Source organism: Bufo gargarizans, chromosome 1, assembly GCF_014858855.1.
Source record: "Bufo gargarizans isolate SCDJY-AF-19 chromosome 1, ASM1485885v1, whole genome shotgun sequence".
NCBI lineage: Eukaryota > Metazoa > Chordata > Amphibia > Anura > Bufonidae > Bufo > Bufo gargarizans.
The window spans coordinates 741,282,977-741,304,860 of record NC_058080.1 but is presented as its reverse complement, the minus strand read 5'-3'; the positions used below and the strand labels follow the sequence as shown (position 1 = coordinate 741,304,860).

General features: G+C 46.2%; 1 protein-coding gene across 1 annotated transcript; it reads left to right on the top strand.

Annotated features, from left to right (window-relative positions):
• Positions 1 to 6,511: 6,511 nt before the first annotated feature.
• LOC122924979 (gastrula zinc finger protein XlCGF17.1-like) lies at positions 6,512 to 18,483 on the top strand. Its single transcript, XM_044276527.1, has 2 exons — positions 6,512 to 6,564; positions 16,358 to 18,483. Exon 2 carries the CDS (start codon positions 16,390 to 16,392, stop codon positions 17,479 to 17,481), a length of 1,092 nt encoding a protein of 363 aa, XP_044132462.1. The 5' UTR covers positions 6,512 to 6,564; positions 16,358 to 16,389; the 3' UTR covers positions 17,482 to 18,483.
• Positions 18,484 to 21,884: the final 3,401 nt, after the last annotated feature.

Sequence of the window (21,884 nt, the reverse complement as noted above, 5' to 3'; positions counted from 1 at the left end):
GTATTTGGATGACATTTTGATTTTTTTTCTCCCGATTTCAAAACTTATAAGGAACATTTACGTCAGGTCTTGCTCATCCTGAGGGAGAATAAATTATATGCGAAACTGGAAAAATGTGTGTTTGCGGTTCCAGAAATTCAATTTCTGGGGTTTCTTCTCTCCGCTTCTGGTTTTTGCATGGACCCCGAGAAGGTCCGGGCTGTGCTTGAGTGGGAGCTTCCTGAGAATCAAAAGGCGCTGATGCGTTTTTTGGGCTTTGCCAATTATTACAGGAAGTTCATTTTGAATTATTCTTCTATTGTTAAACCACTCACTGATATGACCAGAAAGGGGGTAGATTTTTCTTCTTGGTCAGTAGAGGCGCGTAAGGCTTTTTCTGATATCAAGGAGAGTTTTGCTTCCGCTCCCATCTTGGTGCAACCTGATGTTTCTTTACCCTTCATAGTTGAGGTTGATGCTTCTGAGGTGGGTGTGGGGGCGGTCTTGTCTCAGGGTTCCTCTCCTGCCAATTGGCGACCGTGTGCCTTTTTCTCAAGAAAACTCTCCTCCGCAGAGAGAAATTACGATGTGGGAGATAGGGAATTGTTGGCCATCAAGTTGGCTTTTGAGGAATGGCGCCATTGGCTAGAGGGAGCCAGACACCCTATTACCGTATTTACTGACCATAAAAATCTGGCCTACTTGGAGTCAGCCAAGCGTCTGAACACGAGACAGGCCAGATGGTCGTTGTTCTTTTCTAGGTTTAATTTTGTTGTCACGTTCCGCCCTGGAGTTAAGAATGTGAAGGCAGATGCCCTGTCACGTTGTTTTCCGGGAGGCGTGAATTTTGAAGACCCGGGTCCCATTTTGGCTGAAGGTGTGGTGGTCTCTGCTCTTTTTCCTGAATTGGAGGCAGAGGTGCAGGCAGCCCAGTCAGAGGCTCCTGATCTTTGTCCTCCTGGGAGGTTGTTTGTGCCTCTCGCTTTAAGACACAAGATTTTTAAAGAACACCACGATACGGTCCTTGCTGGGCACCCGGGGGTAAGAGCCACACTGGATCTCATCGCTCGGAGATTCTGGTGGCCTGCGCTTCGTAAGTCGGTTGAGGGTTTTGTGGCAGCCTGCGAGACTTGCGCTCGTGCCAAAGTCCCTCATTCACGGCCATCAGGTCCTCTCCTTCCCTTACCCATTCCTTCCCGTCCTTGGACACATCTGTCCATGGACTTCATAACGGACCTGCCTCGTTCCTCGGGGAAGACTGTGATTCTGGTGGTGGTGGACCGTTTTAGCAAAATGGTGCATTTCATCCCTTTTCCTGGTTTGCCCAATGCTAAGACGCTGGCGCAGGCATTTGTTGATCACATTGTCAAATTGCACGGTATTCCTTCAGACATAGTCTCTGATAGGGGCACGCAGTTTGTTTCCAGATTCTGGAAGGCTTTCTGTTCTCGCTTGGGGGTTCGGTTGTCATTCTCTTCTGCTTTCCACCCGCAGTCGAATGGCCAGACAGAGCGCGTCAATCAGAATCTGGAGACATATCTGCGTTGTTTTGTGGCGGAGAATCAAGAGGATTGGTGTTCTTTTTTGTCCCTTGCTGAGTTTGCTTTAAATAACCATCGTCAGGAGTCCTCTGATAAGTCACCATTTTTTGGTGCATATGGGTTTCATCCACAGTTTGGGACTTTCTCGAGAGAGGGGTCTTCTGGTTTACCTGATGAGGACAGATTCTCCTCGTCTTTGTCATCTATTTGGCAAAAGATTCAAGATAATCTAAAGAGCATGAGTGAGAGATATAAGCGTGTGGCTGATAAGAGACGTGTGCTTGGTCCGGACCTGAATGTTGGTGATCTGGTGTGGTTGTCTACCAAGAATATCAAATTGAAGGTTCCCTCCTGGAAGTTGGGTCCTAGGTTTATTGGGCCTTACAAAATCCTGTCTGTCATCAATCCTGTTGCATACCGTCTTGATCTTCCTCAGACTTGGAAGATCCATAATGTTTTTCATAAGTCCTTATTGAAACCTTATGTTCAACCCATTTTACCCTCGCCTTTGCCTCCTCCTCCGATTATGGTTGATGGGAATCTTGAATTTCAGGTCTCTAGGATTGTGGATTCTCGTCTTGTCCGCGGTTCGTCTTGTCCGCGGAGGAAGCGAGACCCTTACCTGACTGCACCGGAGTGGACGAGACCCTTACCTGACTGCACCGGAGGGGACGAGACCCTTACCTGACTGCCCCGGAGGGGGCGAGACCCTTACCTGACTGCCCCGGAGGGGGCGAGACCCTTACCTGACTGCCCCGGAGGGGGCGAGACCCTTACCTGACTGCCCCGGAGGGGGCGAGACCCTTACCTGACTGCCCCGGAGGGGGCGAGACCCTTACCTGACTGCACCGGAGAGGGCGAGACCATTACCTGACTGCACCGGAGGGGACGAGACCCTTACCTGACTGCACCGGAGGGGGCGAGACCCTTACCTGACTGCCCCGGAGGGGGCGAGACCCTTACCTGACTGCCCCGGAGGGGGCGAGACCCTTACCTGACTGCCCCGTAGGGGGCGAGACCCTTACCTGACTGCCCCGTAGGGGGCGAGACCCTTACCTGACTGCACCGGAGGGGACGAGACCCTTACCTGACTGCACCGGAGGGGACGAGACCCTTACCTGACTGCACCGGAGGGGACGAGACCCTTACCTGACTGCACCGGAGGGGACGAGACCCTTACCTGACTGCACCGGAGGGGACGAGACCCTTACCTGACTGCACCGGAGGGGACGAGACCCTTACCTGACTGCACCGGAGGGGGACGAGACCCTTAACTGACTGCACCGGAGGAAGCGAGACCCTTAACTGACTGCACCGGAGGAAGCGAGACCCTTAACTGACTGCACCGGAGGAAGCGAGACCCTTAACTGACTGCACCGGAGGAAGCGAGACCCTTAACTGACTGCACCGGAGGAAGCGAGACCCTTAACTGACTGCACCGGAGGAAGCGAGACCCTTACCTGACTGCCCGGAGGAAGCGAGACCCTTAACTGACTGCACCGGAGGAAGCGAGACCCCTACCTGACTGCACCGGAGGGGGCGAGACCCTGACCTGACTGCCCCGGAGGGGGCGAGACCATTACCTGACTGCACCGGAGGGGGCGAGACTCTTACCTGACTGCACCGGAGGGGGCGAGACCCTTAACTGACTGCACCGGAGGGGGCGAGACCCTTACCTGACTGCACCGGAGGGGGCGAGACCCTGACCTGACTGCCCCGGAGGGGGCGAGACCCTGACCTGACTGCCCCGGAGGGGGCGAGACCCTTACCTGACTGCACCGGAGGGGGCGAGACCCTTACCTGACTGCACCGGAGGGGGCGAGACCCTTACCTGACTGCACCGGAGGGGGCGAGACCCTTACGTGACTGCACTGAAGGCGGCGCGTCCGTCCACTGCTCCAGTCCTTTCTACGGCACTGGTGGAGCCCTGTCTACCTCCCCCCAGTGAAAGAAGCCGTGAACGAGATCTGCCCCATTCTGAGAAGAGGACGCGGCGCGTCCAGAGAGGCGGAGACTACAACTTCCAGCATGTCCAGACTGTTATTACAAGATATCAGAGAACTACAACTCCCAGCATATTAGAGGATATAAGAGAACTACAACCTCCAGCATGTTATTAGAGGATGTAAGAGAACTACAACTCCCAGACTGTTATTACAGGATATCAGAGAACTACAACTCCCAGCATGTCTAAGATATCATAGGGGATAACTCCAATTTCTTTTGCTCCCTATTAAGCTCCGCCCCCTGCACTGATCACATGACGGTAATATCATCCGCGGTCCTTCATCATTTCACCTCCCCAATGCTGAGCCCCGCCCCCTGCACTGGTTACATGACAGTGACGTCACCCCCAGGTCTTTCATCACCTCTAAATCTCTCCACTGCTGAGCCCCGCCCCCTGCACTGATCACATGTCGGTGACGTCATCCCAGGTGCTTCACCACCTCTTCTCCAAGGCTAAGCCCCGCCCCCTGCACTGATCACATGTCGGTGACGTCACCCCAGGTCCTTCAGCTCTGGCAGTGCAGCAGATACTGGGCAGGTCCTGGTCGGTAGCCAGGGCTCTTGTTCTCTCTGGTATCAGCCATTCCTCCAGCCTGCAGGTAAGATGAGCTGTGAGGAGACAGTGTGGTGGAGAGCTCAGACATGTCACCTCTGGAGATTCTCCTCCATTACACACAAGGAATCCTTCTCCGCTCCTCAGCTTAGTATGATGGGGGAGGAGTAGTAGGGATAGTGGGGGTTGTCATCATTCGCTGGCCCCTGACTGTCCTGGTGAGGGGCCCCTGCCTCCAGGAGGAGAATGAATGGAGCGGGCCCGGCCTGAGCTCAGCTCTCTCCAGTCTCTTCTCTAGGAGTTCTGGACACAGCTGAGCACAGCCCAGAGGTGGGACCTGCATCTATCAGACATTTATCTCCTGTGGAGCCACCAGAGATCTCCATGTTGGGGCCCCTGGGATCCATGTGGTGGGGGCTCTGAGAAGCGGGGCCCCTCCAGGCTCAGGAAGTGCGGTTCTGGAGGTGACATCTCGTCTTGTCCCCTGGATGATTTCCTCTCCTCTTCTCATAAAGGCGCCTGCAGTACTAGAAGCCTCCAGCTCCTCCAGTTCTCTCCTCTTCTCCTGAATGACCACCAAGGATGGACAGGAAGGTGATCAGCAGAAGAATATTAGACCTCACCTTGGAGATCATCTCCCTGCTGAGCGGAGAGGTAAACTTTTCTAGATTTCTCTCCTCTTTATTGTATTCTGTAACAAGTCAGACATCGGGAAGGAGAATCCATCATAGGAAGTGATAGGAAGAGTCCAGGGTCCTGAAGAACGGCCTCCAGACCTTCCAAGTGACGGAGAACCTGAAGATCAGCCCCCAGTATGGTGAGTGATGTGTCATGTGACCGGTGACCAATAGTCATGTTGTAGGAGCCATGAGGAGGTAAGTAGGCACGTTGTACCAGGAGGAGAGGGCCGGAGGAGAGCACATGGCCCCTGAAGGGTTTATTCCCTAAGTGTCTCTCTCCATCCACAGGAGTACACAATAGTGAAGAAGACATCGGGGGACTGTGTGACTCCCATCATCCATCTCCAGGAGTCAGGAGGGCGGAGCAGGACCCCTCACCCCATCACAGAGCCTCCCCCTCACCCCCTGATACATGAGCAGAAGATCCTAGAACTCACCCACAAGATGATGGAGCTGCTGACTGGAGAGGTGACACTGCTGGGAATGCTGGGAAATTCTCCAGTAACAGCACTGGAGGGGTCTGGGTGATGACGGTGTCATTGTGTTGTCAGGTTCCTATAAGGTGTCAGGACGTCACTGTCTATTTCTCCATGGAGGAGTGGGAGTATATAGAAGGACACAAGGACCTGTACAAGGAGGCCATGATGGAGGAGCACCAGCCTCTTATATCTCAGGGTAAGAGCCGTCATGTGCAGTGTATACACGTGTGTGCAGTGACATGTAATGGAGGAGCACCAGCCTCTTATATCACAAGGTAAGAGCCGTCATGTGCAGTGTATACACGTGTGTGCAGTGACATGTAATGGAGGAGCACCAGCCTCTTATATCACAGGGTAAGAGCCGTCATGTGCAGTGTGTACACGTGTGTGCAGTGACATGTAATGGAGGAGCACCAACCTCTTATATCACAAGGTAAGAGCCGTCATGTGCAGTGTATACACGTGTGTGCAGTGACATGTAATGGATGACACCAGCCTCTTATATCACACGGTAAGAGCCGTCATGTGCAGTGTATACACGTGTGTGCAGTGACATGTAATGGAGGAGCACCAGCCTCTTATATCACAGGGTAAGAGCCGTCATGTGCAGTGTATACACGTGTGTGCAGTGATATGTCCATAAGGCTCCAGTCACATGATGGGAGCGTGTCCTTCTGGCCTCCATCGGGCCGGTATAGTAGACTATACTGCTCTATCAGAGGCGTCCTGTGAAATCCGTGTTCCGCAGCATATACAGTGTAGATTATACATGGGGCTTCTGGGCAATGTCCGCCCCTGTGTGACTGTATAGAGCCTGACGTCGGAGCTTCTGTCAGAGGGAGATATCAGGAAACCCTCCAGTGTTATTTCCTCCGATCACTAAACCTAGAAGTGAAGGAGCTGAGAGAAGAGTCTGATCTATAGACAGATCTACAGGAGGCCATGTATTCAGTCACTGTGTGCTTGTGTCTCCACAGATGGATCCAGGAGGAGAAATCCACCAGAGAGATGTCCCCGTCCTCTGTATTCCCAGGACTGTCCAGAGGAGAAGGTCCCAGAGAACCCTCAGGTAGATGGAGCTGAGCCCTATACACATCTATATAGGGGGGTCCTGCAGTCATAGAGGGGTCATAGATTGTGGGGTCTCTTCTGTGGATCTGTTAGATCTCCCACCTGTCTGCTGTATTGTACTGAATTGTTACAGATGACAAATCAGGGGGAAGATCTGACTGATATTAAAGTGGAGGATGAAGAAGAGCGGATGATGGGCGATCCCCCATGTAAGAGTGAGGTGGAGGAGGACATTCCAGGAGATGTCACCACAGGTATGGAATGATGAATGTAGAAAGTGACTTCAGATTGTGTCCTTGGTGCCTTCAGGGCAGGAGGAGAATCTGATCTCCGGCTGCTGCTCTCTGATTGGAGATGTCCCCATCACATCATGGAGTGTTCTCCTTATCCAGCTGACGGTGATCTCTGATCAGATTCTTCTCTGATCCCCGCTGTTCCTGCAGGACATGACGGTCAGTCACATCCACACACCCACTGGGGATTATGAGGGCACAGGTTTTGTGTCTGTGCTATCATGATGAACTACATGTACGCCATTGTGCAGGAATTACATTAGATCAGTGACCTAAGCATCATTTTGGGCTCGTCAGCAGACATTACAATAAATCCTGACATTTTGGTGATTTCCTTTAAATCAAATAAATTAGTGAAGAAATCCCCCAATAATAACAGCGGAGAAGAAAGCTCCTCATCTTACTTCTATATTTCATATATGAGGCTGGGGGCAAGAACTGAGGAGACATCTGACAACACACAAGGTCTCCTGACACAAGTCCGGGAGACCAACCCCTCCCGCCTCCTTGGAGCGAGTCAACATTTCCCATCTGATTCTTGGTTTGCCAGGAGACCAGACAAATCTCGTAAAAACAGCGGCGTATCTGTCCAAAAAGCTGAAGGAATGCGGAGGGGGATCGTCTGCAAGAGATAGGGAAATTTTGATAAAAGGTTCATCTTCATAATGCCAATTCTACCAAACCAGGAAAAATACCTATGATGCCAGGACTCCAAATCTTTCTAAAATAGTTGAAGGAGAGGAATAAAATTAAGTCTAAAAATGTTGGACAGGTCAGCAGCGATCCTAATACCCAAATAAGTTATCTGATTTGTTGGCCAAGCAAAAGGAAAAGAGGTTTTAAGCGAGAAGACTAAGGACCCAGGCAGGGAGACATTTAAGGCTTCAGATTTGGTCATGTTGATCTTAAAACTGGTCCATTCTCCAAAGCAAGAGATTTCATGGAGCAAGGATAGCAGAGAAATGCGGGGATTGGTTATATAGAGCAAAATATCCTCCATGAAAGCCGCACATTTGTATTTATTATTATTATTTATTATTAAAGCGCCATTCATTCCATAGCGCTGTACATATGATAAGCGGTGCACATACATAATACAAGTAATTGCACTAATCATAAACAAGACGAGTTAGGAGAGAGGGCCCTGCCCGCGAGGGCTTACAATCTACATGGTATGGGAGAAGGACACAGTAGGTGCGGGTGAAGTTGGTCATGGCGATATAGAGGCAGCAGGGTCACTGGTTGTAGGCTAGTCTGAAGAGGTGGGTTTTCAGGTTTCTCTTGAAGGATTCCACTGTAGGTGAGAGTCTGATATGTTGGGGCAGCGAGTTCCAGAGTATGGGGGATGCATGGGAGAAATCCTGGAGTCGATTGTGGGAAGAGGCGATAAGAGGAGAGGAGAGAAGGAGGTCTTGTGAGGATCGGAGAGTGTGTGTGGGGATGTATCGGGAAAGTAGCTCAGAGATGTAGGGAGGGGACAGGTTATGGACGGCCTTGTATGTGTTTGTAAGTACTTTGAAGTGAATTTGCTGGGCAATGGGGAGCCAGTGAAGGGATTGGCAGAGGGGAGAGGCAGAGGAATAACAGGGTGAGAGGTGGATTAGTCGGGCAGCAGAGTTGAGGATAGATTGGAGGGGTGTGAGAGTGCTAGTGTCACGGACGGTGTACAGGAAACAAGGCAAAGCAACATGCATAAATGACTCGCTGGATCCAAAAACTAAGGACCAAATGGGAGACCCCTGCAGAAGACCTGGCACTTTCCCTGGCTGCTCAGCCTATGCAAAGATCCGAATGGTGGAGGTTTGCATATCCACGTACCTTGACTATATAACCCCTGAGCACCCTACAATAGTGAGGGGACACGACCACCGGCTCCCTACACAAGATACGGAGGGAGTCAGGGTCACCTGGGATCCAGCAAACAGAAAATAACAGATAAATGTTCAACACTTAGCTTTTGTAGCAGACAGGAGAACAAGACCAGCATGCACACACACTCCAGGAAGAAGTATAAGCCGCCCAGAAAAGCATTCTGGGGAGGAATTTAAAGGGAAGCAATTAGTCCAACACATGACAGCTGAGAGAGGCTAACGAGATGAGCAACTGAATACCACAACAAAGGAAGTCAAGGAGGAGGTTCTGAAAGGCCTCTGTCAGAGCTTCTCAGCTGTCTGGTTGTGACAGCTAGATGGAAGACCACAGAGGAGGATGTTGCAGTAGTCTAGCTGGGAGATGATGAGGGCATGTACAAGTATTTTCGCAGATTTAAAGTTAAGGAAAGCGTGGAAGCGGGAGATGTTTTTGAGTTGGAGGCGGCAGGTGGTGGAAAGGGCTTGGATGTGCGGTCGGAAGGAAAGGGCAGAATCAATGGTCACTCCAAGGCAGCGGGCTTTGTTGACCGGGGAGAGTGTGCAGCCATTGATCATGATAGATAGGTCTGTTGGGGGGGTTGAACAAGATGGGGGAAAGATTATGAATTCTGTCTTATCCATGTTAAGTTTAAGAAAGCGAGAGGCGAAGTAGGATGATATAGAAGATAAACATTGTGGGATTCTTGATAGTAAGGTGGTGATGTCTGGACCAGAGAGGTAGATTTGTGTGTCGTCAGCGTGGGAGTGATACTGAAAGCCATGGGACTCTATGAGCTGTCCCAGGCCAAAAGTGTAGATTGAGAAGTGCAGGGGTCCTAGGACAGAGCCTTGCGGGACACCAACAGAGAGGGCATGAGACGAGGAGGTGGTGCGGGAGTGGGAGACGCTAAACGTCCGGTCTGTGAGGTATGATGTGATCCAGGAGAGGGCCAGGTCAGTGATGCCAAGAGATGAGAGAGTTTGCAACAGAAGGGAGTGGTCAACAGTGTCGAAGGCAGAGGACAGGTCAAGGAGAAGGAGGACAGAGTATTGTTTCTTGGTTTTGGCTGTCAGTAGGTCATTGGTGACTTTGGTAAGAGCAGTCTCGGTCGAGTGGTGGGGTCGGAAGCCAGATTGTAGGCTGTCAAAGAGAGAGCAGGAGGAGAGGTGGGAGGACAGTTCTGAATGGACATGTTGTTCAAGTAGCTTTGAGGCATACGGAAGAAGTGATATGGGGCGATAACTGGACAAGGAAGATTGGTCAAGTGAAGGCTTTTTGAGGATGGGTGTAATGGTAGCATGTTTAAAAGCAGAGGGGAAGATACCAGAGTTTAGTGATAGGTTAAAGAGATGAGTTAGCGCTGGGATAAACACTGCGGTGAGGTAAGGGATGAGGTGGGATGGGATTGGGTCAAGTGCACAGGTGGTCAGATGAGATTTGGAGAGTAGAGTGGAGAGTTTTTCTTCTGTAATGGTAGAGAAGCGGGTTTTGGGAGAAGAGGACCGAGCAGTTGTGTAGAGGGTCTGTGGGGACTGTGTACTGAAGCTTTCTCTGATATGGACTATCTTTTGTTTGAAATATTTGGCAAAGTCCTCAGCTGAGAAGAGAGGAGAGGGTGGGGGCGCTGGGGGACGGAGAAGGGAGTTAAAAAGTGCTAAACAGTTGTTTAGGGCTGTATTTATAACCTCTAATATCTGGATTATTATGAATGGAAAACATAAGATGTTCCATGACCAAAACACAAAGCGATGGGGACAGTGGGCTTCCCTTATGTGTGCCATTGTGAACAGAAAAGGAGGCAGAGAGGTCACCATTGATTTTAACCCGTGCTGAAGGCTGTTGATATAGAATGAGAATCTTTGATAAAAACCCTGAACCAAGGCCTATGTGGAACAGGATAGTGCGGAGTGAGGACCAAGAAATGTGATCTGAGGCCTTTTCTGCATCTAAGGACAAGACCATGAAGGGATATTTTTTGTTTTAGCATGATGGGTGATATCAAGTGTCTTCAGTGTTTTTTAGCGAGCCTCCCGTCTTGGCACAAACCCTTCGTTGTTCAGGATGAATAACTGAGGGCAGAAAGGTGTTCAGTCTGTTAGTTAATAGTTTAGCATACATTTTGAGGTCCACATTTAGGACAATGATAAGTCGATAGCTTGCACATGCTTCTGGGTCTTTACCCAGTTTAGTAATAACAGCATTGCGGTTCTCTGTGTCATGGACTGGAAAGTGGAGCTCAGGAGACACCGCGTTGAAGACCTGAAGCAAAAAGGGGGAAAGAGACGTAGAGAAAGTTTTGTAAAACCTGGCCGTGAACCTGTCTGGGCCCAGGATCTTACCTCCCGGTAGTGACCTGAGAACAACCTTCAATTCAGAATCCGCAAAAGGGGTTTCTAAGCTTGTAGAATCTAGCTCTAGGCCCAGGCCCTAACTGGCCCACAGTAGGGCAAGGTAGATTATAAAGGTCAGAGTAAAAAGAATGAAAGGAGGAGGCAATGTCAGTGGAGGTATAGACCACATGGCCAGTGGAGTTTTTGATGGCAGGGATATGAGACGCAATTATTTTTCCTCTAAGAGCCCTGTCTAAAAAACGCCCACTCTTGTTGCCATATTAGAAGAATTTGCTACGGCAAAGTTGAAGCATATGCTTATAGGACAACTCCAAAAGGCGCTCAGCGTCCATACAAGTGTTTTGGACACACTTCAGAGCTTCCCATTGTAATCAACGAGAAGTGGACAACCGTACCACGAACTATGGGCAGGGCTTTATCAACAAGGTCTAAAAGAAAAGAAACCTGGTTCTGATTAGGGGCATAAACATTGAGGAACGTGAATTTGCATCCGCCAATCAACAAAGAAAGGTACCAGGCATATCGGCATCGATGAAATACCTGCGTTTTTTTTTTGGGTGTTTTGAGGCCTTTTCAGGTCGAAGGGCACTATCTTGAGAGACATCATGAGTAGAGAGGAGGGAGGAGTCCAAGAAATGGAGGGTAAGGGAAAGAAGAAGAAATAGAAGAAAAAAATCTAAGTAAAGAAAAAGGGAAGAAATTAAATTACTGAGAGAAAGAAGAAAGAGAAAGAGAAAAAAAAAAGCAGTACACCAAGAAGAGAAAGCAACAATCTAATGTGACCAATAGGTCTAAGGAGACAATCACTAGGAACAAAACAGTCCCGAGTGATAGTCTCAGTCTACGGGGGAAAAGTAGCAACCAGAGAGGAGCAGACTGGCTACATTCCCTATCCAATCAAATATATAAAAAAAATACCACCTACTAGAAAAAGCAAATGAGTTAAAGAAATGAGAAAAAAGGAAATAACTGTTATGGCAATAGGTCAAAAGTCCAGATCAGCAACAGCAACAAGTCGTTCAGGTGACAGAGGGAGATCCACGTAGGGGACTTGCGGAGCACCGTCGTCGCTGTCCATGAAGAGCATGCATGGGTAGTCCGAAGGTCTCGGTTCTGAAAGCTTGCAAAGATGGAGGACGTCCCGTCGAGGCGGAGACAGGTGGAAGGATGGAAGGTCAGGGACTTAGGTCAACTGGAGGCAATTCCAGGAGTTGGGGAAAACGTGGAAGATCTGTTGGATCACGAAGAGTAGCAGCATGTTCCTTGAGGCCTGCAATTCTCGCAAATGGATAACACCATCGGAACGGAATTCCACGGTCCCAGAGGAGGTCCAAGAGAGGATGTAGAGCTGGCCGCTGTGACAAAGTATGGCGGGATAGATCCTGCAGCATAATGGGATCCCCGCTGTAGGACGATTGTCAGGCTTTATTCAAGATCTGCTCTTTAATCACATAGAAGTGGATTCTGCAGATGACATCTCTAGGTTTACAGCTATCTGGGTTGAGGGGTCTGAGGGCTCAATGGACTCTGTCAATCTCTATGGGAGTTTCTAGTGGACGGTCCAGGATTCCATTGAATATTCCCACAATCGTGGATAAGTCAGCTATAGGAACCGACCCTGGAAGGCCTCTGATCCGGATATTGTTGCGGCGGCTGTGGTTTTCTATATCCTCCAAGTGTTGTTGTTGTTGGACGTCATGAGCCTGGCTCTTGTCTTGTAGGGCTTTGACAATCGCGGACATAGCTGTGTGATCTTGTGTTACAGAGTCCACTCTTGTGTCAAGGGTAGCCAGTTTTGAGCGGATCTGGGCGAATCCGTGTTTGCATTCACGCAAGATGTTTTTGTAAAAGTGGAGAGATCAGCTTTAGAGGGCAAAGAACAGATGAGAACATGTAAAACAGCCATGGTCGGCGGTCTTTAGTCCTCATCAAATAAATCTGCAGAGGAAGAAGGTCTCGGGGAGGAGTGGTGTGATAACATCTAAGCAGAGGTGGCCGATAAGCCAGCTAGATCCTGGTGCCTCTATCTTTTTTGTCCTATGGGCTGTTCTCCCGCTGTGCCCCCATTATGGTTTCTGCCCTTAATGTAAATTCATACCATTTGGTACAGGGAGGAGGAGGCGGCCGTGTTTCTCGGGGGGGGGGGTCTCCTTCTCCCTGACTGTGAGCTGGCCACTCGCAGTGGAGAGCATCATAGCCATTAAGAAAAAACAGCTCACCTTCTCCCTGGCTGTGATGCTCTCCGCTGCGATTGGCCAGCTCACAGCCAGGGAGAAACATGGCCATTTCCTCCTCCCTGTACCGATAGTATGGATTTACATACAGGGTGGGAAAACACAACGGGGGGCACAGTGGGGGAACGGAGCAGCACATAAAAAAAATAAGCAATATCACATTTCATCAGTATTCCCTTCACTGCCAGCTATTTATATGGTAATGTCAGGAACGGTGAAAGATCCTCTTTAAGCTCTAGGTGGTTATGATATGGATTCTTCCAGTGAGTCCACCAATGTCATCAGGTCTAAGATTTCTATAATAATGAATACAGTTTGTGGTGAGTAATGTGGTGACAGATCCTTTTATGTGAACTTATATTAACCACCGAACTATTCTGCTGGAGCTGAGCTCGGGCAGAAGAAGAAGGGGGAAGGGCTGCTTTAGATGCTGATATCTCCTCAATGGTAGCCGCTAGAAGCATGCAACTAGTCTTCTTAGTCCAAGCAACAGAGGAGATATCCCTGTTAGAAATCGAGTCGGGAATAATCGCAGGTAAAACCTGCTTTCAATATCAGCTACATTCACTGCCTTCTAACAGTGATATCTTCCCATGTAGTGACGATATTGCTGTCATTCTTGGAATGCCAGTTTTCAAATAATACAAAGCCCATATATCTAGCTAAGAACAAACCAGAGATATGAGCATCTAAAGCAGCCACCCCACTCCCTGTCAGCCTGGAGGAGAAGGGAGCCACACAGTGAACACCATAAAAGAATTCCACAAAAAAATAAAAAAATTGCAGTTTTTTTTATCTTTCCCTATAAAAATAAATAATAAGTTATTTAATACACTATGTATACCCCAAAATGGTTCCTAAAAAACCTACAACTAATCCCGCAAAAAAAATATAGAAGAAAAAATAAAAAAAGTTATGACTGCTGGAACACAAAGGGGGGAAATATTATTGGTCCTTAAGGCTAAAATTAATTATGTCACTAATTGACTAAAAACACAACAGTATCCCCTGAGTTGTGCGTCAACAAGATTTACTGCAGATACACATTAAAAATCTACAATTAAAAAGTGACATTTTTGCGATGGGTTTTTCTAATTATAATGGTACTGTTAGGAGGTTAAAGGGATGAGGAATTGCTGTTACCAGGCTACACCAAAATCAGATACTTTTGTTTCCTCCCCATGAGCTCTTTGATAAATCCCCTAAATGCTGCTTAGACCTTTTTGTCGTCAGACCATTGGGCCCCTTTTTTCCCTGAGGCTCTTGGCAGGAGGACACCTGGAGAGTGAATGATTGCTTGTTAAAGGGGTTCTCCAGGAATTAAAAAAATTAAAATACCTAAAGCAATAGGAGAGTTTAACCTCAGTCACCAATCTGATAATACCCGGCACCAGTACGATGGGAGGCGCTTAAATATGAGCTTTGCAGAATTTTCATCTGACATATAAACTTTTGCACCGCAATCTGTGACAGATGTACTCCAAAAAGTAGTGTATATCTGTTTATAAATGACCCCTAAGTGCATGTGATATGTTGAGAACACTACATGCACATGAGCCACATGTCCTCACCTTTTGTCATGGAGGTAGCATGTAGTTAATGGTGGAGCAGAAGGGGCTGTCTCTGCTTCTTGTAATGTCCCTCTTTCCTCCTCCCTCCCATCTACTTCACCCCTTTGGCCTGGCTACGTGGCCCTCCTCCACAGTCCTTTCTCTTCAGTGGACCGGTCCCTGGTTTTACTAAGCATTCTACAACCAGAATATAACAGGACAATACAGACATGAATGGCCCAGTTCACACACTCAGGAAACGTGTCTGTCATACTCGCATGACGGAGCTTCTTTAAACACATAAAAAATTCTGGAGCTCATTATACCAGTGCTCATTACATAAAACATTATAAAAATGTACGTGTTTTGGGATTTACTCTGGATTCTCAGTGCCTGTATATTTTATATACACACAATACTCTGAGCTGTGCATAACCTCCCCTGGTGCCTGTTTTATCACTGAAGGTTATTCCTTGGACTCATGCACACACAGAAAAAAACTGGTCTCAGAAGGTTACAGTAATACAATCAAAAACAGTTTGAAAACATAAAAGTGGACACCATAAATGTCAGGTGGACGTAGATAAAGGATATCCTGTATAGTGCAGATCAATCATTTTAAAAACTCTATTATGTTTATCACACATACCTGCCTGGGGGAGAGAAAATAAACATTTTTAATGGGTCTTCTCTCTCCTTCCCTCCCTAACTTCCATAGCCCATATGTGGAGGAATGCACTTCAAACTATTCTCTCTTCATAAATTTTCCCTTAGTATATGTACGGCCAGCTCTGAAACTGGGGGTGCGCTCTGCCTTCTCGGGGTGAGCTGACTCGGCCTTTGCTGAAAATCTATGGATGGCTTCCACTCCTCCTGCTCTTCTGCCCTCCGTGGTCTATGATTTACTTTTGGACGGGACGACATCATCTGTACCGTCATTTATTGTGACGTGGAAGGGAGGAGAGTCTTACTCCAAATCAGACTGGGATATTCTTCCTTCTCGTGTTCATTGGGCTGAAGAACTACACAAAATAATGAGGCTATGAGACACGATAACAGCTCAAACAGTTAAATATTCACTCTTCTGCTCCCTATGGCCCCCTGGGCTGATTTTAGGGCTTCTCCCTGGTTCCATATTTGGTTGAATGCTAAACCTTAGAGATGTTTTCTTTGTTTCATAAGGCTTAAACCTAGTAGAAGATACTTGATTGCTGCTCACTTTTTTGTATCTCAGCTACAATATCCTCAAGCCTCCCCCCCCCCCCCTTTGTGGAGTGTCTGTATCTTTCTTTAGTAATATTTTGTTGCTCTAAGTTGCAGTAGGCCCAAACAGCGAGAAGGGGTTGTCTTTCTGTGGGCTACTCTTCTACCATGCATATCAGCACCGCTACATTTAATGCAAGCCATGTTCTTTCTTCCTTTGTATTTACTCTCGATTTCAGTAAAACTTGATAGGGCAGGTTACCAGACTTGGTCGGGCTTTTAAAATTTTTGAGTTTTATTAAGTCATGATTTATTGTATATTAAGTCGTAAACATGCACAGACCAGAATCCTGGACTAAGTTAGGAAGCCAGAAAGATGTATAGGCTGGAATCACACATGCAGTTTTTGGTGCAGTTTTTTGGCCAACGCCTGTAGTGGATTCATAATTAATGGCTTTTTCTCCTCCATCCTGCCGGTTCCACTTACAGCCTAATGGGAATGTCATAAGTTTGTCTACTCTGTATTTAAAAAAAAAAAAAAAAATTTCAATTTTTATCTTTACAGAAAGTCCCAGTAAGAATTCTGAGGGAAACTTCATGTTATCACTAAATTATAAAGTAGAAGATGAAGATATCATGCAGCGCTCTTCAGGAGAAAACTTCATTACCCTCATAGTACATCCAGGACTTCACAGTACAGATCTATCATATAGTCCTCCTAATCATGAGGAACCTTTTCCTGACCAATCACAAATTGTTACCACAAGTACAGGTCAGAAAGGGTGTGAAAGTTTTAATTGTGGCAAAGAGTTCGCACAAAGCTCAGGTCTTTCTACACACAGAGTAATTCATATAGGAGAGAAACCATACTCCTGTTCACAATGTAAGAAATGTTTTACAGGTAAATCACATCTTGTTAGACATGAGAGAAGTCACACAGGAGAGAAGCCATATTCATGTTCAGAATGTGGGAGATGTTTTACACATAAATCTTATCTTGTTGAACACGAGAGAAGTCACACAGGAGAGAAGCCATATTCATGTTCAGAATGTGGGAATTGTTTTAAGCAAAGAACAAATCTTATTCGACATCAGAGATTTCACACAGGAGAGAGACCATATTCATGTTTAGAATGTGGGAAATGTTTTGCACAAAAATACAACCTTGTTGAACATCAGAGAATTCACACAGGAGAGAAGCCATATTCATGTTCAGAATGTGGGAAGTGTTTTAAACAAAGAACAAATCTTATTAGGCATCAGAGATGTCACACAGGAGAGAAACCGTATTCTTGTTCAGAATGTGGGAAATGCTTTACATATAACTCTCAACTTGCTATACATGAGAGAAGACACACAGGAGTGAAACCATATTCATGTTCAGAATGTGGGAAATGTTTTGCAGGGAAATTGATTCTTGTTGCACATGAAAGAAGTCACACAGGAGAGAAACCATATTCATGTTCAGAATGTGGAAAATGTTTTACAGATAAATCAAATTTTGTAAAACATAAGAGAAGTCACACAGGAGAGAAACCATATTCCTGTTCTGAATGTGGGAAATGTTTTACACGGAAATCATATCTAATTAAACATCAGACTCTTTACACAGGGGACAGGCCTTATTCATGTTCAGAATCCAAACTTGTTAAACATGAGAGAAAACACAATAGTGAGAAGCCATTTTAATTTTTTTTTAACATATTGGGTTTAGAGATAAGCAAATTTTGGGTCTGATTTGCCCATATGATTTAGATTCGGGTCCAAACAAATTCTACCCGATACTAAATTGCTGTAGATGCCTGGAAAAGTATTTTCATTGTATATCTTCTCCTTGATTATTCAAAATCAAATCACACAAATTTCAAATCTGCTAAAATCAGGATTTTTGGGGGGGAAAATTCACACTTTCAAATTTTAGAATCAATTCACTCATCTCTAATTAGGTTATTTATGGACCTTAAACAGCAAACCGGTGTATCCGGTTTGCGCCTGTGTCCCGGTGGCCACGATGAACATGCCCATGGTCATAGGTTGGAGGTCGGGTGCCAGGGAAGGGAGATATACATATCTCCCCACAGAAACCCAATAACGGTACCATGCTTGGACTCTAATTGTAGCCAGAACCCAGGCGGGTTCTTGCTGACTGGTTGAGGTGTGAATTTGTACGCATGTGGCCTCCTGAAGCCACAACTACCTCTGCTATCTGACAAGCAGAGGGTTGAAGTGAGAACTTATTTTGCATGTACACTGACAAAGGTGAATCAGATGAAAATCATGGCTGCCAGTAAATAATGATCCATATTCCTCACCAGACATATTTATATTTCATCTTCATCCAAACAGTATTTACAGATAAAATAAACTCTTCTATTTGCTCCACGACAGCGTCACCATTGTCACTGACAGACATTATCTTCTTGGCTCATATTATACTCTCTCCTAGCGCTGTGACCTTCATTGCTCCTACAGACTAACCCTCCTGTGCAGAGACAGTGATATTGGTGGCATGATGACTATATCACTGATTTATCTGATCGGGGGGTGATCTGTGATGAATAACCCCATGCATATATTCCTGCGGTGTAATGGTAAACCTATCTATATACTGGAGCTGAGTCTGAGTGATATATCGGTGGTGGGAATCGCTGGTGATGTCACATCTGTTAAAGCGGTTCTCCGGGAAAGATAAAAATGAAAATACTGAAAAGACATGTTCTTATAAATAAACTCTTAAATGTCTTAAATTATTTATAATGGCACCTTTAGTCTAGGGAACAATCAGTCAAGTAGCTAAAATGGTGGCTCTTAGATTAATGATCATAAAATCCGTCCTTCACGTGACACTGCAGGACGGCCGGTGTGAGAAAGCTGAGCACAGCGCCCTATGCAAAGTCTGCCGGTCTGAGCACTGTGAAGCTGTATATTATGTGCAGATGACAGCTGAGATGACTGCTCCGCTGTGTCCCTGTGCTTCAGAAAGGACTTTACCTCACCTCATACTTGCAGGCTGAAATGTTTTCTAATGACGCTCCTACCCCACAGCAGCACGTCTGGTCCTTATTCCTACCCTTCAGTCTCAAGGTACGGGATGAGGTAAACTCCTTTCTGAAGCACAGGGACAGTTATCTCAGCTGTCATCTGCACATAATATACAGCTTCACAGGGCTGAGACCGGCAGACTTTGCATAGGGCGCTGTGCTCTGCTTTCTCACACCGGCCGTGCTGCAGTGTCACGTGAAGGACGGATTTTATGATCATAAATCCAAGAGCCGCCATTTTAGCTACTTGACTGATTGTTCCCTAAACTAAAGGAGCCATTTTAAATAATTAAAGACATTGAAGAGTTTATTTAAAAGAACATGTTTTTTCAGTATTTTCATTTTTATCTTTCCCGGAGAACCCCTTTAATTAAACTCTGAATAATGGCAACAAGAATTTAGTGATCAAGTGATGCTCATATATGTGTTTTATATGTATCCTCCTCCTTCATTATAACCTGCAGATCATGAATGGAGACATGATTATGAATTATTAGTAATTTGTGTGTCTCAGATAAGTACTGACCGGTAGGTCGCCCACTTACTTTAACCCAGTTGTGGGGAATAATAAAAGTATAATAAATAATATAAATGTGACAAGTGCAACACAGTTGTACAGCAATATACTCGCGATATATCCAAACAATGGCCCAGATTTACTAATGTGTCTGCAAAAACAACCTGTCTACAAAGTGGCACAATTTGGTGCATCTAGAGTTTCTACACTTTTTTTTCTCAATGTGCTCAACTTTGGGTCGGGGGCTTAGTGAAAAGGAATTGGAGCTTTGTGTGAAAGCGAGTAGGGCCTACGATGCACCACTCTGCACCAAAAGTGTAGAACTATTCTGGTGTCAAAATCTGTCTCAAAGTAAGCTACAGAGTCAGAGAAAAGTGATTTATCCTCTAGCCGGAGCCCCGGTGATAAATTTGGTGCAGGTCTAGAGGCCGATCTAAGCTTCTGCCATCTTTACAATTAGTAAATCTGGGCCAATATCTCTCAGGGTGACTCAGGTAGTTTTGTCTCAGGTTGTATTTTTATATTTCCAACGTCCATTGACGCCACACAACGGCTTCTTGAAACCATCTGACAATTCCTGTTTAGGAAGATATGTACTGGTAGTTTCTTTATGACTTATATTTTAAGTTTTTCGGTTATAGGTGTTTTCTTAGACATGTATGGCATATCCACAGACTTGTAGAGGTTATCAAAGCCTTACTCAAAGTCTGGATACAGTGGCCAGCGTGATGGCCTCAGAGACCCCATTTTCTACAGATAGCTTGGGGTGCCATAAATGTCTGAGATGGGAATATTCCTTTAAGCAGCTTTGCAGTTTTACTTATATTGAACTTGTTGAACTTGAAGCCGTGTTCCAAGAGGAATTTAGAGGTCACTGAGCTTCTCTGTAACAAACCACTATGTATTGTCATAGACTGGAATATTTTTATCCTCAACCAATTTTTTACAATAAAGGGAATTCATTTGTCAATTTATTTTTTATTGAATTGTGCTATTCCATATATGTCTTTTCCATATATGTCCCTACCTACTTGCAAAATCTGCTCTAAATGGTGGCTCGCATCTTGCTGATGGTCCCTGACTTGACTAAGTGTTGGAGCCTAAACCTGAAGGGGTAATAGAGTAGTTAAACAGGAAGAGGTCAAAACCAGGACCCTGATCAGAATCCAAAGTCATCTACACAACAGAGTTAAACCAGGAGATAACATCAGAGACAAGATCACCAGGCAAAGGCAAGGTCACAAACTAGCAGAGTCTTGTACCATACTGTGTCCAATTGCAAGCACTGTCAAATAGCAAGCAGAGTCAAATACCAGGATGTCAGATCAGAGAAACAGACAAAATGTCAGTGATTTAGAGTAACAAATACTGGACTGGCTAGTGAGACAGGAATGATAATTACAGGTCACTGTGGTCAGCACCTGCCTGTTTAATTAGCCGCCCTCAGGAAGTGTCATGATTTTTGCCATCTCTTGCATTATCATCTGAGTTTTATGCGCATGTGGACAAACACTGCGCTGTCTGGTGGTGGATGTTTCCTGTAGAACCATACTAGGAGGTAAAATTCTTGGCTCTTAAAGGGATCATTGTGAAGAGGTCACTTCACACTTGACATTGAAGTTGTCTCCATGTGAACTCTGAGAGGGGAGGTGGAAAGGAAGTTAATAAGTGATAAGAAAAAGGAAGGGAACAAACAAAAAGGAGGGAGAGACTGGCGGAGTGTAATAAAAATGTAAAAGAGGGGGTGAAAGGATATATGAGGACCCTAAAGATGGGGGGGGGGGCTAGAGTGATACCTAGCTCTAATAGCACACTTGCAAAGACTGGCACCTCACAAAAGAACAAGTCAGGAAAACCAGACTATAGAAGTCCACTGCAGTCAAGCGAGGAGCTGGAAAGAGCCACCATATGTGTTGGAGGATAATCAGACTGGAATGTCTGAGAGAGATCTAATAAAGCAGTGGTCAGAGTAATGATTCCATGGGTCATAATCGATAAAGCTAGATTTAAAGGTTTAGATTACTCTTCTCAGGAGTACGTCAGCGCTCATCTTGGAAGAATTAGAGCAAAAGTGGCGTCGCTGAAGGACCACATGGAGCGTATGCAAGAATTGCTGAAACCAAACAAGGCATTAAAGTTGAACTGCCGTTTAGCCGTGTTGCTAAGGAATATCCATCTTCATGGCGAAGCACTGAACTGTGAATACTCTGGGCACACTGCTTTTGTCCTCACTGGCCTTTGTGATGTGTCTTGATTGCGTACAGCGCTAGAACCTAGTGCGCGGAGGCGCTCATTATGACCTTGATAAAGATGACCCGAACTCAGGGCCAATTACGTTTGCTCTACTGCTCCAAATTAGTAGTAACCCAAGGGTTTTAAGTGCACGGAAGAAAATAACTATGACACACACTGGAGTCAAAGCAAATTCTCATTTATTACAGGAAGTACAGCAGTTTATAAAGTCATCAGAGGGGCATTCCCCCTGAGGCATGTGGCATTGTTACATTGGCTAACATATCAAAATAAAAGAGATA

What these genes read in the sequence shown, in the direction of transcription:
- LOC122924979 (XM_044276527.1), top strand. Translation starts at nt 16,390, where the DNA reads ATGTTATCACTAAATTATAAAGTAGAAGATGAAGATATCATGCAGCGC.